This window comes from Ovis canadensis, chromosome 3 (assembly GCF_042477335.2).
Source record: "Ovis canadensis isolate MfBH-ARS-UI-01 breed Bighorn chromosome 3, ARS-UI_OviCan_v2, whole genome shotgun sequence".
Taxonomy (NCBI): Eukaryota; Metazoa; Chordata; class Mammalia; order Artiodactyla; family Bovidae; genus Ovis; species Ovis canadensis.
In genome coordinates, this window is record NC_091247.1 from 168,156,460 (window position 1) to 168,170,478 (window position 14,019).

General features: G+C 50.9%; 1 protein-coding gene, 1 long non-coding RNA gene and 1 other non-coding gene across 4 annotated transcripts in view; 2 read left to right on the forward strand and 1 right to left on the reverse strand.

Annotated features, from left to right (window-relative positions):
• On the reverse strand, nt 1-9,361 carry LOC138437500 (uncharacterized). Its single transcript, XR_011255990.1, has 3 exons — nt 8,555-9,361; nt 6,313-6,428; nt 1-4,008 (listed from the first exon to the last, which is right to left on the reverse strand). It is a non-coding gene; the product is annotated as an uncharacterized lncRNA (long non-coding RNA).
• Nucleotides 3,252-3,398, forward strand: LOC138438452 (small nucleolar RNA SNORA62/SNORA6 family). Its single transcript, XR_011256382.1, has one exon. It is a non-coding gene; the product is annotated as a small nucleolar RNA SNORA62/SNORA6 family (small nucleolar RNA).
• Nucleotides 7,855-14,019, forward strand: part of STAT6 (signal transducer and activator of transcription 6) — a 14,530-nt gene continuing 8,365 nt past the window's right edge. Inside the window, exons 1-8 of one of the 2 annotated variants that reach the window (XM_069584937.1) lie at nt 7,855-8,100; nt 8,582-8,855; nt 11,722-11,858; nt 12,278-12,416; nt 12,680-12,763; nt 13,164-13,302; nt 13,405-13,457; nt 13,630-13,778. In XM_069584937.1, coding sequence (XP_069441038.1) covers nt 11,743-11,858; nt 12,278-12,416; nt 12,680-12,763; nt 13,164-13,302; nt 13,405-13,457; nt 13,630-13,778 — 680 coding nt within the window. In that variant the 5' untranslated portion in view covers nt 7,855-8,100; nt 8,582-8,855; nt 11,722-11,742. Of the gene's footprint in view, nt 8,101-8,210; nt 8,856-11,721; nt 11,859-12,277; nt 12,417-12,679; nt 12,764-13,163; nt 13,303-13,404; nt 13,458-13,629; nt 13,779-14,019 lie in introns of those variants that run through there. The other variant, XM_069584936.1, reaches the window with a different exon arrangement.

The following is a 14,019-nucleotide window of genomic DNA, read 5'->3' on the forward strand; positions in this document are numbered from 1 at the left end:
TGAAAGCACATCCTGCTTTATTCCATTTATATGCATTCTAAAATAGACAAAACAAACCTATGGTGGAAAGAATCAGAACAGTGGCTCCCCCAGGGGGTGTGTTGAGGATAACGATGTACATCTTGGTAGGAGTGTAGATGTCATACAGAAATGAACGGGTAGGGCAAGGATTTGAAGCCAGGTGGCCTGGCGCCAGAGGCCACGGTTTTAACTACCATGCTACATTGCTTTTCTCCGTGAAAGCTGCAGCCTCGGGTGTGGATGAGATTACGCAGGAAGGATAGCCTGTGAAGGCAGGAGACTGAGAAGGCGCACCAAGACAGGTAGGAGGAAGACTAGGAGAGAGGGGCCGTGAAAACCAGTGGAGGAAGTGCTCATTCAAGAGTGGCTAGCAGTGTTGAAAACTGCTGAATGGTCCAGCAAGAGAAGGACAGGGGCAGGTCATTATTCTAGGAGGGCATGTGTGACATGGGCCAGGGCAGTTTCATTGGACTGGTGGAGGTGGTAGGCAGCTTGCAGTGTTCTGAGGAGGTGAGGAAGGGAAGACAGAGAATGTGAATAACTTTCCCAAGAAGTCTGGCTGCTCCAGGGAAGAGAGAAAGGCAAGACAGTAATTAGAGTGCTAGTTAGAGGGCTAGAATGTCCTTGCAGAGGCTCAATCCTGACCACAGCTGACTCCATCCAGAGATGCCCGCCTTTGCCCACCCACCAGGGCTTCTACTTATCCTTCTGTGGAGTGAAGGTCTGTTGGCCACAGTTGGCCCCTGACAGCCACAGAGCTTCATTTGAGAACTTGAGATCAGCCGACACCACTATTGCTCATATCCTGTATCCTTGGCAGGCCTCAGTGGGCGCCTACCCTTCTCCACTCAGCCTAGTCCTTCCTCTTCCTGACCACCCTTGTGCTGCTCCCCAATCTCTTCCTTGTACAAGGTCCTGGGCCACTCTTGGCTCAGATTATCCTTGTCCCTCTTTACTTGTCTGAAATGTGGCTCTTCCCTGCGGACACTTTTTTTTTTTTTTAAGATATATCATTTATTCTCCCAAGTGAACAAGTCGGATGACTGTGGGAGCATGGACAGTCAGCCTGCTCTGTGCTCAGCATTTCTTATAGTCAGTGTGGCTCCACCAAAGTCTCAGGGATGCACTGAGCAGCAAGTAACAGAAGACCCAATTAAAGTAGACTGAACAAAGAGTTCTAGAACAGACCTGGGACTGCTTGATTCATTAAGAGTTTTCTACCTCTTCACACTGCTACTCTGTCCTCAATGGCTGATGGTCTCTTTCCTCAGACATCACATGTAGTCTTCGTAATGAAGTAAAACAAAATCTTTTCCAAGCTCCCCACAAACTCCTATTAGCCAGGACAATGGAAACACCATGATTGGTAAGAGCAATGAGATTCATCCCCTAAATGCATGGGAGGGGAACACCTGTATATAATCCAGACTTTGCCAACCAGGGAGAAAGACTCGCTGCTGAGCAGGCATCATCAGTGCTTGCCTTGGTAGTCATACAAATTCCTCTTCCTTTTAAGGGTCAGCTATTGCACGCTCCGTTGACAAGATGTGTGGCATACTGCTTAAGGGCAACAGGGCTTGTGCCAGATTAACTGGATGTGAATCCCAGCTCGCTTGCCAGCTCTTTGGCTGTGGGCAGATCACTTAAACTTTCCACACTGCAGCTTCCTGATCTGTAAAACAAGGGCTACTAGCACTATCCAACAGAACTTTCTGTGATGATGGAAGGAAATGTCCCATATCTGTGCTAATACAGTAGCCACTAGCCATATGTGGCTGCTGAGTGTTTAAAATGTGGCAAGTACATGTGAGGGATTGTTTTTTTAATGTTTGTGTACTTATGTATGTATGTGGCTGCACTGGGTCTTAGTTGTGAAACATGGGAAGTTTAGTTGCGGCATGTGGGATCTAGTTTCCTGACCAGGGATGGAACCTAGGCCCCCTGCACTGGGAGCGTGGAGTCTTAGCTGCTGGACCATGAGGGAAGTCCCAAGAACTGTTTTTTTTTTTTTTAATGAAAATTAAATAGTCACATTTGACTAGTGACTTGGCTTCCCTGATAGCTCAGTTGGTAAAGAATCTGCCTGCAGTACAGGAGACCCTGGTTCGATTCATGGGTTGGGAAGATCCGCTAGAGAAGGGATAGGCTACCCACTCCAGTGTTCTTGGGCTTCCCTTGTGGCTCAGCTGGTAAAGAATCCACCTGCAATGAGGGAGACCTGGGTTCGATCCCTGGGTTAGGAAGATCCCCTGCAGAGGGGAACAGCTACTCACTCCAGTATTCTGGCCTGGAGAATTCCATGGACTGTATAGTCCTTGGGGTCACAAAAAGTGGGACATGACTGAGCGACTTTCACTTCACCACACTGGGCACATACTTCTAATTCATAGTACTGTTGTAGGATAAAATGTGCAGTACTTGGATGATTTAAAAAGCAGGAATTGAAGTAACACATAAACTCTCATTAAATGTTAGTTATTACTTTTGCCGCCATCCACTGATGTCCCGGTCATTTGCCCACTCTCCTTGAAGAAAGACTATGGCATCTGATTCACTGTCTTCCTTGTCACCTCAGGTCTTTAGCAAACCCAGGTGGCTTCAATGTTCATGCAGGTAGTCCAGCAGCACCCTGGTCTCTTCAACTCCAATGACTCACTTCCATTTTGCCATAGCCACTCACTCCCATAGCCACAACCTCTACCACACCATCCCAGGAGAGCTCAGTGGAATCTCACCCCTTTGTCTCTGACTACACATGCCAACCTTTCAATTCCTTCCTTCTCTTGCTCCCAGGAAGTCTGATCTTTAGGTTGGTTGAGACTTCCAGTTCCTTGATTCTATTCTTTCCTTTCCCACTGGCTCTTGTCTTTACTTCTCTTCCTAACCAGGTTGATTCCACAATGCTTCACTTCTCCTCCTCCATATGGTACTCTTCTTCATTATTATTAACCTTCATTATTATTAACCTTCTGAACAGTTCTCCCGGTTTCAGATTTACTGTTTAAATCCATTCTCCACACTGCAACCAGGGTAGTCTCTCTACTCAATCTCATCATATTGCCCACCTGCCCTAAATCCTCTGCTGTTCCCCACTGCCACCTATCACCCATTTCCAGAGGTACCATGCTCCCACAGCATCCATGTTCTTGCACATGCTAGACTCCCTTCCTGATGTTCCTTTCCTCTTGTTCTTGGCCTGAATAACTTCTTTCCCTTTTAGATTCAGTTTGTCTGCACATTGTTAGAGCTTGGAGTTGAGGCCGCTGGCCAATGAACTCACAAGCGTAGGTAGTGTTTTACACGAGGGGCAAGTTTTTCACTAACACCACAAGGGTCTCTGGCCAATGAGTGGAGTTGGACAGTAATACTTGAAGTGTGATTTTAAGGAATGAGAGCTTATTTAAGGAGAGGCGAAAACATTTTAAAAATAGTCTTTTTTTTCTCTCTTCTTCAATATTTCTAACTCTTCAGGCAGTACTTGACTCTTCTGTTTTCTCAGTTCGTATATCCTACTTGAGATCCTAAAAAGGGAGCGCACTCAGCGGGTCTGATGTGGATGCACGCCCGGGAAGTTCTGCGCATGCGTGGCACCATCACCCGAGAGCACCCATGGGAGGTCATGCTGGATCTCTACTTCTACAGAGATCCTGAAGAGACTGAAAAAGAACAGCAGGCAGCAGCTGAGAAGGCTGTGACCAAGGAGGAATTTCAGGGTGAATGGGCTGCTCCAGCTCCAGAGTTCACTGCTACTCAGCCTGAGGCAGCAGACTGGTCCGAAGGCGTGCAGGCGCCTTCCGTGCCTATTCAGCAGTTCCCCACTGAAGACTGGAGTGCTCCGCCTTCCACTGAAGAATGGTCTGCAGCTCCACCGCTCAGGCCACTGAATGGGTAGTAACCACCACTGAGTAAGCTGTTCTTCCAAACACTTGTAGAACGTCCACAAACTTCCACCAAAACGGAAATCTGGTTGATGGAAAATAACTGTTTCTAAAAAAAAAAAAAAAAAAATTCAGTTTGGGCGTCACCTCCCTGATCTCTGCTATCCCCTAACCTAGTTGAGGTGCCCCTCCCACAGGCTCCCATGGCACCTGTGCTTCACTGGAGGCACAGTCCTAATGATGCTGGGCTGTGATATAAGATACCATTGTTAACAAATCTGACTCCCTGTCTTGGCTATGAAAGCCTGAGAACAGACACCCAACAAATTGTTACTGAATTGACTGGACATAGATTTTGGGAAGATTGCTTGCTACCAATTCAATTCACATTTTTAAAGGTGGAGGGATTTGAATGTGTTTGTATGTTGAGGGTTAAGAGCTATAATAAGGAACTGCCTGGTGGTTGAGCGCTTAGGACTTGGCACTTTCACAACTGAGGGCCCAGGTTCAATCCCTGGTTAGGGAACTAAGATCCTGGTTAGGGAACTAAGATCCTGCAAGCTGTGAGGTGTGACCAAAAGAAAATGGCCTGCAATAATTAGTGAATGAGAGGCAGGAGATTTGGAGGATAGAGGGGACAATGACTGGAACAGTGCCCGGGGAGGTAGGTGAGGTCCTGAGCACAGATGGAGGAACATCCTTCAGGCAGGGGAAGAGACAGGCTCTCCTGCCTGTTGAAATGTCTGTTGTCAGGGAGCAGGAAACTGGAGGAGTTTCCAACTGACAAGTCTCTGTTCCCTCTAATCTAAATGGTGAGTTGGGATCAAGGTGAATGGAAATTTGGGGGGAAGAGCAAAGGCCTGGGAGACACAGCTGCCTAGGGACCCAAAGCCACTTCCCACACTTCTGTGAACTTTTCCTCCGATCCCTCAGTCCCCCGCCTACAAATCCCGGCTGCTGTCCAGTGCTCCTGAATGTGGCCTGCATTCATCTTGGCTGTGAAATGTACTAAGCCCCTGCCTTTAATCCATCACTAAGTTTAGTCCTCATATAAGAGAGTATATGTAAAACAGCCCACCCCAGGTACACAGTAAACACGAGGTAAATGGTAGTCTTTGTATTGACTAGCAAGGATAAACTGTTGGTTTTTCTAGCTGCATAGCAGTGTTTACAGGATGATACATGCCTCTGCCCTCCAGGAGCTTATTTCCTTGTCAGAGAAGGATGTACCCCTATGATAATTAAAAAGCAATACAAAGTGATATGTGATAGTTATTGTCTGGTCGCTATCATGTCTCTCTCTCTCTCTTTTTTTTTTTTCCATGTCCAACTCTTTTGCCACCCCATGGACTATAGTCCACAAGTCTCCTCTGTCCATGGGATTTCCCAGGCAAGAATATTGGAGTGGGTTGTCATGCCCTTCTCCAGGGTATCTTCCTGACCCAGGGATTGAACCTGTGTCTCCTGCATTGGCAGGTGGATTCTTTATCACTGAGCCACCAGTGAAGCCCCGTGTGATGGTTACCAACACCCAAATGGCGCTTTGTTTTTGACCACAACAAGCACTGAAAAGTATCTTTTCCATCAAGACCTAGAACTCAAATCAATATATAAAGTGAAACAAATTTCACAGGAGAAGGGGACGACAGAGGATGAGACGGCTGGATGGCATCACTGACTCAATGGATGTGAATCTGAGTGAACTCCGGGAGTTGGTGATGGACAGGGAGGTCTGGCGTGCTGCGATTCATGGGGTCGCAAAGAGTTGGACACGACTGAGTGACTGAACTGAACTGAACTGAACTATCCTTACTTTGTGTCATGCATTCTGGTATTTTCTATTGTATCCTACTTTGTTTTTAAACAGTGGTGGTCAAGACTCACTGTGATGGGTTGAATTGTGCCTCTCAAAAATTCATATATTAGTATGTTGAAATCATATATCCCTCAAAAATTCATATTCATAAGAGGTACCCTCTGTCCCTCAGAATGTGACCTTATTCAGAGACACGGTCTTTACAGAGGAAATCTTTAGGGTGGGCCCTACTCCAATATGACTGGTGTCTTTATAAAAAGGGGAAATTTGTGAATTCGCTGGCAGTCCAGTAGTTAGCACTTGGTGCTTTCATTGCTGGGGCCCTGGGTTCGACCTCTGGTCTTGGAACAGGATCCTATGTGGCTTGGCAATAGAGGGGGGAAATTTGGAGACAGACTTGCATGCAGGGAGAATACACATGAACAGGAAGATGGCTATCCACAGGCTAAGGAAAGAGGCCTGGAATGAGTCCTCTCAGTTCTCAGAGGGGACCAACCCTGCCAACACGCTGATCTTGGACTTTTAGCCTTCGGTACTCTGACAGAGTGAACTCCTTTGGTTGGTTAACTCCCTGCCTCAGCAGAAAAATACACTCACCTGATTGATTTCGTGACTCACTATTGGGTTGCAACCTGCAGTTCCCAGACTGCAACATTCTTTTCTCTCTGCTTTTCCTCCTGCATTCTTCACAGCCACTGGTGGGATGGCAGGGCCTGGAGGAGGGGGAGGCGAGCAAGGAACCAGCTCTCAGGGTCATGCAAGTGGGGGTAGGGTTACCAGTAGCCTAGCCAGCTCCACACTTATATGACCTGAAGGTGAGCACCTCCTCCAACTCAGCACCCTCAACACCTCACCCTGGCCTAGGCTGTGTCAAGTAGGTACAAGCCTTGTCTCCATTTGAGAGGTTGACGCACAGTCACAAAGCTTTTAAGTGGAGTTCAATCCACGTCAGATATGCCTTTAATTCCTCTGATGACATCACAGTCTCCCTGTGTGTGCAATCAGTTAGAGAAGATGATAATAAATACTGTTTTACTATTTCTATGTGCTTCTCACCTTCCTATCCCCCAAAGGAGTCAAAGTTAAAGACTCAAGTTCATGCCTCCTCTCCTCTTGCCAAAGTTCTGAGGGACACGGCCCTCTGGAGACCCCTAGGTGGCAAGGCCTAAGTTTAGTCACTGTCTCTGGATGTCAGCAGGCAGAGTGGAGTGCACACAGAATGCACGTGTCGTGAGCGCCTTTGTGCACATACTGTGATCGATCGCAGCACTGCCAGCTGTATAAACCCAAGGACAGGGTCCCCGCCTGCCATCTCCGCCCCAGCTCTCCCTCCTTTCCAACTGGCTGCCTTACAGACACAATAAATATATAAACACACACGTCCAACAGCCTCTGCCTTTGTGGCATTAATATTACCCTCAAATCTGGGGATCCTATGTAAGATAGAGGCTCTTCTGTCTTTCTCCTGCCTGGCTAGTTTTGGGACAATAAAATAACGTCTAACATTTACTGTGTACCAGGCATCATTCACATGTATTATTGCATTTCACTCTCACAGCTTTGTAAGTTAAGGCTATTATTTGCTCCATTTTACAGACAACAAAACTGAAGCACAAAACAGCCCAGAGTTGTGCAGCTAGCAGTGCTGGCAGGATCTGAACCCATGCAGCCTGTCTCCAGGGGCCAAGTTCTTAACTCCTACCCTCTGCCTAGCTGGGGACTCTGACCTGCACATACTTGCCCTTCCACGTGGATGGGAGGGGGAGGAGCCAGGTTCTGGGAATCAGATGGGACACCAGGGGGCAGCATAAGCCTGGCATTGGCCCCTGAGCCCAGCCCTGTTTGGGGAGAAAGGAGGGGAGTAGAAACTGCCTCCCACCTTCCACTGCTCCTCAGAGACCACCCTTTTCCCATACACATCTCTCAGGTTTGGGGGCTTGAAGGTCCCTTGGCCTTCTCCAGCTCTTCCTTCAGCCAAAGCTTCAAAAACCATCCAGTAGTGACAATGATGACTCAGAAGCTGAGCAAGCCTTGTGCGTGTGAGTGTGTGTCCTCGTGACTGCATGTGGCTCTGAGTGCTGACATGTCTGTGAGCCTGCCTGCACGTGTGTGTAAGCATGTGTGTGTGTGGGAGGGAGTGTCCTTCTGGCTGGGGAAGTTGTCTACATGCACGTTTATTTCTGGGTGTGTCTCAGTGTTTACCCCAGAAACAGGAACTTTGCCAAGGTTGCACAGCAGACTCATATTCAAACTTGTCCCTTGGGAACCTACGGGCAGCAACTCCAGCTTGCCGCTGGCTCCTACCTGGGTCTCCGGAGTAGTACCCCATGAGGAGGTGGCGGAAAGGATTTTCAGTTCCAGGCATCCCTGGAGGCCTACAGGATTGTGAGCTTCACAGCCCCCTCCCCCACTCCCTCCCATCAGCGGGTCACGAGACCTCTAGGGCGTTCCCCACCCAGCAGGGAGGGGAACTGAGGAGTCCCAGCTCCCCGGCCGCTTTCAGGGTCTTCCACTGGAGGGAGTGCAGGGCCAGAGGGATTTCTTTTTCCAGAGCCCCCCGCCGGCCCCCCACCCCGGGGGGGTGGGGAGCCCAGTCCCTCTTGAGCCCAAACCTCCGGCCCTTGCAAGAGTTTGAGTATGGGAACTGTAGTTTGGGGTGGCTTGTCTCTACTTGATATTAGGTGACTTTCTGGAGGAAAGTTGATTGTTTTTGATGGGGGACAGAGTAAGCGGGGATCAGCCTTTCCTCCAGCCTGGCGCCAGGGGCCCCAAGCCCCAGTCCTGGCTCCCCCTCCCAGCCCATGCTCCCCTACTCCATACCAGAGGCACACATGCTCACCCCACTTTCTTCCTCTTCCTCCTCCAGCCCACTTTCTCTTCTCTGTGTCGTCAGAGCTCCAGGGAGGGACCTGGGTAGTCGGAGAAGCCGGAAACAGCGGGCTGGGGCAGCCACTGCTTACACTGAAGAGGGAGGACGGGAGAGGATTGTGTGTGTGTGTGTGTGTGTTTTCTTTTTGGTGGTGGTGGAGGAGGAGGGGTGCTAGCAGGGCCAGTCCTGAACCCGCTGGACAGAGCTACAGACCCATGGGGCCTGGCAGAGCCCGCTGAGAGAGGGAGACGACAACAGAGGGGTTGCCAAGGTGAGGGGATGCCTCCAAGGAGGGAGGGTGGGGGGCCTCTGACTACCAATGTGGGGGGAGGATGGGAGTGCTTTTCAGGATCCTGCCTGGGCAGAATGGATGGTCCCCAAGAAATTGTTTCAGCTGGGGCTGGTGGCTGGTGTTACTGAGTTTTGGCAGTTTCGAAATATCAGAGGAATCTGGAGTGGGTGCAGGCCCAGCACTTGCCCTGCTCCTCCCCAGCATGGGTCACTTTTTCCACACACCCCATCCCCCGCAATCCAGGGACGTGTTAAGGCAGGGGAAGGAGGGCAAGGAGGTGCCCCTCTGCCCTCTGGGTTTGGGGGAAGTGGCAGCCCCTCCCTATAGAAAACTGATGGCAGGGGGCAGTGGGTCCTCCACAGACCCCTATCCGGGCCCCCCACAAAGGTTCCTCTTCAAGGGTGTGGCCAGGGGGTGAGCGTGTCCCAGAAGTAGAACCTCATGGTGCCCCAGAGGAGGGGGAATTTCCCCCTCAAAACTGCTCCACGCTGGGCCCGGCGGCGTCACGGAGTTAACCCTCCCGGTGCCTAACTGGCTCCGCCTCCCCGCGCCCCTCCCCGCCCCCACCACAGCACACACACACTAGGCAACTCAGAGAAGCTCTTTTGACTTCTGATCCTGTGGTCCCACGGTCAGAGGGCTCAGGAATGTCGGGGGTTGAGGTGAAGTTTCAGCCACGAAGCGGGGCTGATGAAGATCCTGGACTTCCCTTCCCCATGGGGAAGGGAACGCGGGCCCCGCCCCCCAGGCCGTGGCTCCTCCCTCCCTGTCGGTATTCAGTGGGGTTTACAGCAGAAGATGCCCCTGGCCTGGCTGGCCGATTGAGCCAGCCTGGTTATTGGGTGGGAGTGGGGGAAAGTCTGGCCCCTCGTTGTCTGACGATGGAGTAGGGGAGATTTGAAGGCAGGGCCATGCCAGGAAGCTGGACTCTTCCTAATCTAGGGGATATGGAGGAAAGGGGAGCTGCCTCTGACTTAGGGATCACCTTGGTCCCCCAGTAGGGTAGAGATAGAGGTCAATGGTCTGAGCACCCTGAGAAACAGGAGCGAAAGAGGTAAGAGAGGAATGGAGTCCTCCCTTAAGTTTGAAACACAAACCAAAAGGTGCCCCACCCCAAGGTGGGTGTAGAGAAAGGTCTATGAAAGGACCCTGAGCAGGAGGGGGAGGATTCTGCCTTTGGGAGAAAAGAGGTCAGGGGGATATAGGAACTGTTCTCTGTTCCTTTGGGAGTCCTGGGAGAGGGGAGAAGCTAACGTGCTGCAGCAGAACTTGGGGCTAAGTGGGTTGAGGGAGACCTAGGGAGTTTCCATACCCATCCTTTCTGTCATCTCTGGGAAGAGAAACATGAACTGAGAGACCCCTGGGGAACCACTGGTTTACCCACTCTGCCCTGCAGTCCACCTAGGATGGGGAGGCAACTACCTCCTACCTTCTCCCATCTCCTTGCCTCTTGCCCCCTTTCCTTCTCTTCCTTGTAGTCCTCTAGCCTCTCCGCCCCTCTTCCAGGCTTTTTGCTGCAGGCTAATTAACCTCACTTTTTCTCCTTCCTGAGTTCTCTCTACTTTTCCTCTTGCTCCATCTCCTCTTCTTCAGTTCTCCTTCCATGTCCCCCTCCTCTTGGGATTATGAGATCTGGATCCAGAAGGGATCCTAAGGGCACAGAGTGGTGGTTTATCCCCACTTGGGTTTGGATCGCTTGCAGAGTGGCCTTGGCAAGTTGGAGAACCTCCTTGAGCTCAGTTTCTCTACCTGTGACGGAATAATTTTATATTTTAAAAATTGTTGCAAGATTTTAGTGAGGTAAGGCACTCAGTGTAATGCCTCGTACATAGTAAGTGCTTAATGAATGATAGCTATTGTTACTTTACCATCTTCTTCTTCATCTAGCCAGGCAGTTTTCAGATTGTTTCATGGAACCCTAGAATTTTGAGGGATTTCTCCAGGGACACCTTTGGGGTCCAGAGGTGGAGAGAGGGAAGCAAGAAGTTGTAGATTTCCAGGTCTACCACACTTGATTTCAACAGAGAAATTCAAATTTTACAGAACTGGCTAAAATGGTCTACTTCTTTAAAAAGTTTGGAAAGTTCATACCTTACCCAAGCCTCATATTTTGTAGATGAGAAGATTGAGGTCCACGGAGGGGAGGTTTCTTTTTGTTTGTTTGTTTTTAAAATCTTGTGAGCATGCCACAGGTCATGTGGGATCTTAGTTCCCCGATCAGGGATTTGCTCCCTTCATTGGCAGCATGGAGTCTTAGCCACTAGACCACCAGAGAAGTTTCAAGGGGAGGTTTCCTGCCAACAGAATCAGAGCTGGGTCTAGAGCTACAACCCACATTCTCTGCCTTCTCTCAGAGAGCTTTCCCTACTACCGCATTGCCCCTGTCTCTTACCCCCAACCCCCACCCGGCCCCGACCCACACCCACAACTGGCTGCAGCTCAGCTCTTCCCACTCCATTACCCTCAGGCCTACTGTTGAAGAAAATACCTTGTCTCAGGCATTGGCCAAAGAGGTTCCTGGTTTGACATAGTCTGGCTGAGAGTTGTGGTGCTGATGGTCTCTGAAAGGGCTGTCTATGGGAGGTCCTTGGCTGCCCCCAAACGCCAGCTTTCAAGTAACCTTGTTCTTTTTCTTCAGTGTTAGTGGCAGTCACTCAGTCATGTCCGAGTCTCACTGTAGTCCACCAAGCTCCTCTGTGGAATTCTTCAGGCAAGAATACTAGGGTGGCTTTGCCATTCCTTTCTCTAGGAGATCTTCCTGACCCAGGAATCAAACCTGGGTCTCCTGCATTGCAGGCAGATTGTTTACTTTCTGAACTACCAGGGAAGCCCTTTTTTTCTTTAGGCACCCTCCAAACCCCAGATCATGTCTCTGTGGGGTCTGGTCTCCAAAATGCCCCCAGAAAAACTGCAGCGGCTCTATGTCGACTTTCCTCAACACCTGCGGCATCTCCTGGGTGACTGGCTGGAGAACCAGCCCTGGTGAGTCCTAGCTGTCCCCTTATCAGTCCCCCAGGGCCTCCCCCACCTACCTTCCTTCTCATTAGGTTTTCTTCATCCCATTTTGAGACTTGGGACTCATTATTCCACATGGAGCGGTCCAGATTTAGCCAGGAGTCTGTACCGCATCAGCCAGACTACGGCGTGTTGACACGTGGAGTTCCCCACCCCCTTAGGAACCTGAGCCAAAGAGGAGGGAGGTCAGAGCTGGGGCACGGGCACCACCCACAACAGCTGGAAAATTGGGGAACATGGGGCACAGCTGAGGACTATGGAGGGCCTGGATGGAGGATAAGAGGAGGAAGGAGCTGCTGAGCTGTTTGCTGTGGGGTGAAGAGACAGTAGAGTCGAGAAAGCCCTGACCTGAGGTGGCCTCATCCTGATCTTCCCTCATCCTGCAGGGAATTCCTTGTCGGCTCAGACACCTTCTGCTGCAACATGGCCAGCGCCCTACTTTCTGCCACTGTCCAGCGCCTTCAGGCCTCAGCTGGAGAGCAGGGGGAGGGGAGCACCATCGTGCAACACATCAACACTCTGGAGGTGGGGGCAGGAGGGAGGGCCAGGGCCAGGGTGGGGCCCGGAGCTGGGGTGAGCACTGGATGCTGGAAGGAAATTGGTGTTCCTCTGGTTAGCTGTTAGCTAGCAGGCAAATTAGACTTTAAAAGCATGCAAATGCATGCAAACTTCTGGAGTCCATGATTGTGCTGCCTTTTAGTTCATGTGTGAATGGGGAGGGGGATTGGTGAGGGAGAATGACATGAGTAAGAGCAAGGCTAACCCCATCTACCACTCTTCATTTCTAGACCATATATCAGAGGGACCCCCTGAAGCTGGTGGCCACTTGCAGACACATACTTCAAGGTGAAAAAAAAGCTGTTATGGAGCAGGTATTGTGATACCCCACCTCCCACCCCAACTCAACCCCCTGGAACTTTAGCCTGAGCCATGAGAAATTAGAAGGGGGTTGAAGTTCAGGAAAAGCTCTGTGTTCTAGGTCCAAGATGATCAAAGGACGTTCCTGGGCTCAGAGTGAGCCCCAAGTTAAGCTCAGAGAAGCTTCCAGTGAGGAGCTGAGGGTAGTGAGGGGTCTGGGGCAAGTGATACAGAGCTGTTATCTCCAGAAGATTCCAAAATGTCAGGAAGAACTGTCAAGGAAGAGAAAGGAGCGAGACAAGGGAAGTGGTCTGTTTTCTACAGAGCACGGCAGTGGGCACCCCTTTAGGGAGTGGAGGCTGAGTGAAAAGGGATGGGCAGAATATCTCACCTGTCGCCTGTCCTTCCTTGCAGTTCCACCACCTGCCAATGTCTTTCCACTGGAAGCAGGAGGAACTCAAGTTTAACACAGTCCTACGGAGGCTGCAGCATCGGGCGGGGGAGACCCGCCTTCTCCGGGAGGCCCTGCAGCCTGGAGCTGAGGCTGGCCAAGGTGGGATTCTGGGGAGTGTGTGGGAGCGACCCCCTCTTGGATCTCAACCCTGATTGAACCTCTCAAATCTATCTGCACCTCGATTTTTGCCCCTACCCTCAGTGTCTTTGCACAGCTTGATAGAAACGCCTGCCAACGGGACTGGGCCAAGTGAGGTGAGTCATGGACTGAGACGTGGAGACTGAGCTCAAAGTGCAGACTTTGAGGGTCTCAGATCTGTGGAGGGATGGTGAGTAGTCCTCTGAGAGGTGAGAAAGGGAGGCCTACCCTCCAGAGCTGGGCAAAGAGGAAGCGTGTGGCTCCGGCTCAGGCCCCACCTGCCCACAGGCCCTGGTCACGCTGCTGCAGGAGACTGTTGGCGAGCTGGAAGCTGCTCAGGCTCTGGTGCTGAAGAGGATCCAGATATGGAAGCGGCAACAGCAGCTGGCAGGGAATGGCGCACCCTTTGAGGAGAGCCTGGCTCCACTACAAGAGAGGTGGGGGCAGGGCTGACAGGGAAGCGGGATGCGCTGGGGGTGGACACCTGCTCTCCCTGCTGGAGGTGTAAGAGAGAGAGGCCAGGCCAGAGGGTCTCGGGGTGGGCCAAGACTTGGAGAAGCCAGATCCAGCAGAGCCACCCATACTGTTGTTCAGGGGTCCTGTCTTGCACACGTGCACCAGGCTGACCCAGTATGAGCAGACAGACATTCCTCCAACCTATACTTTTTTCTTCGAGTT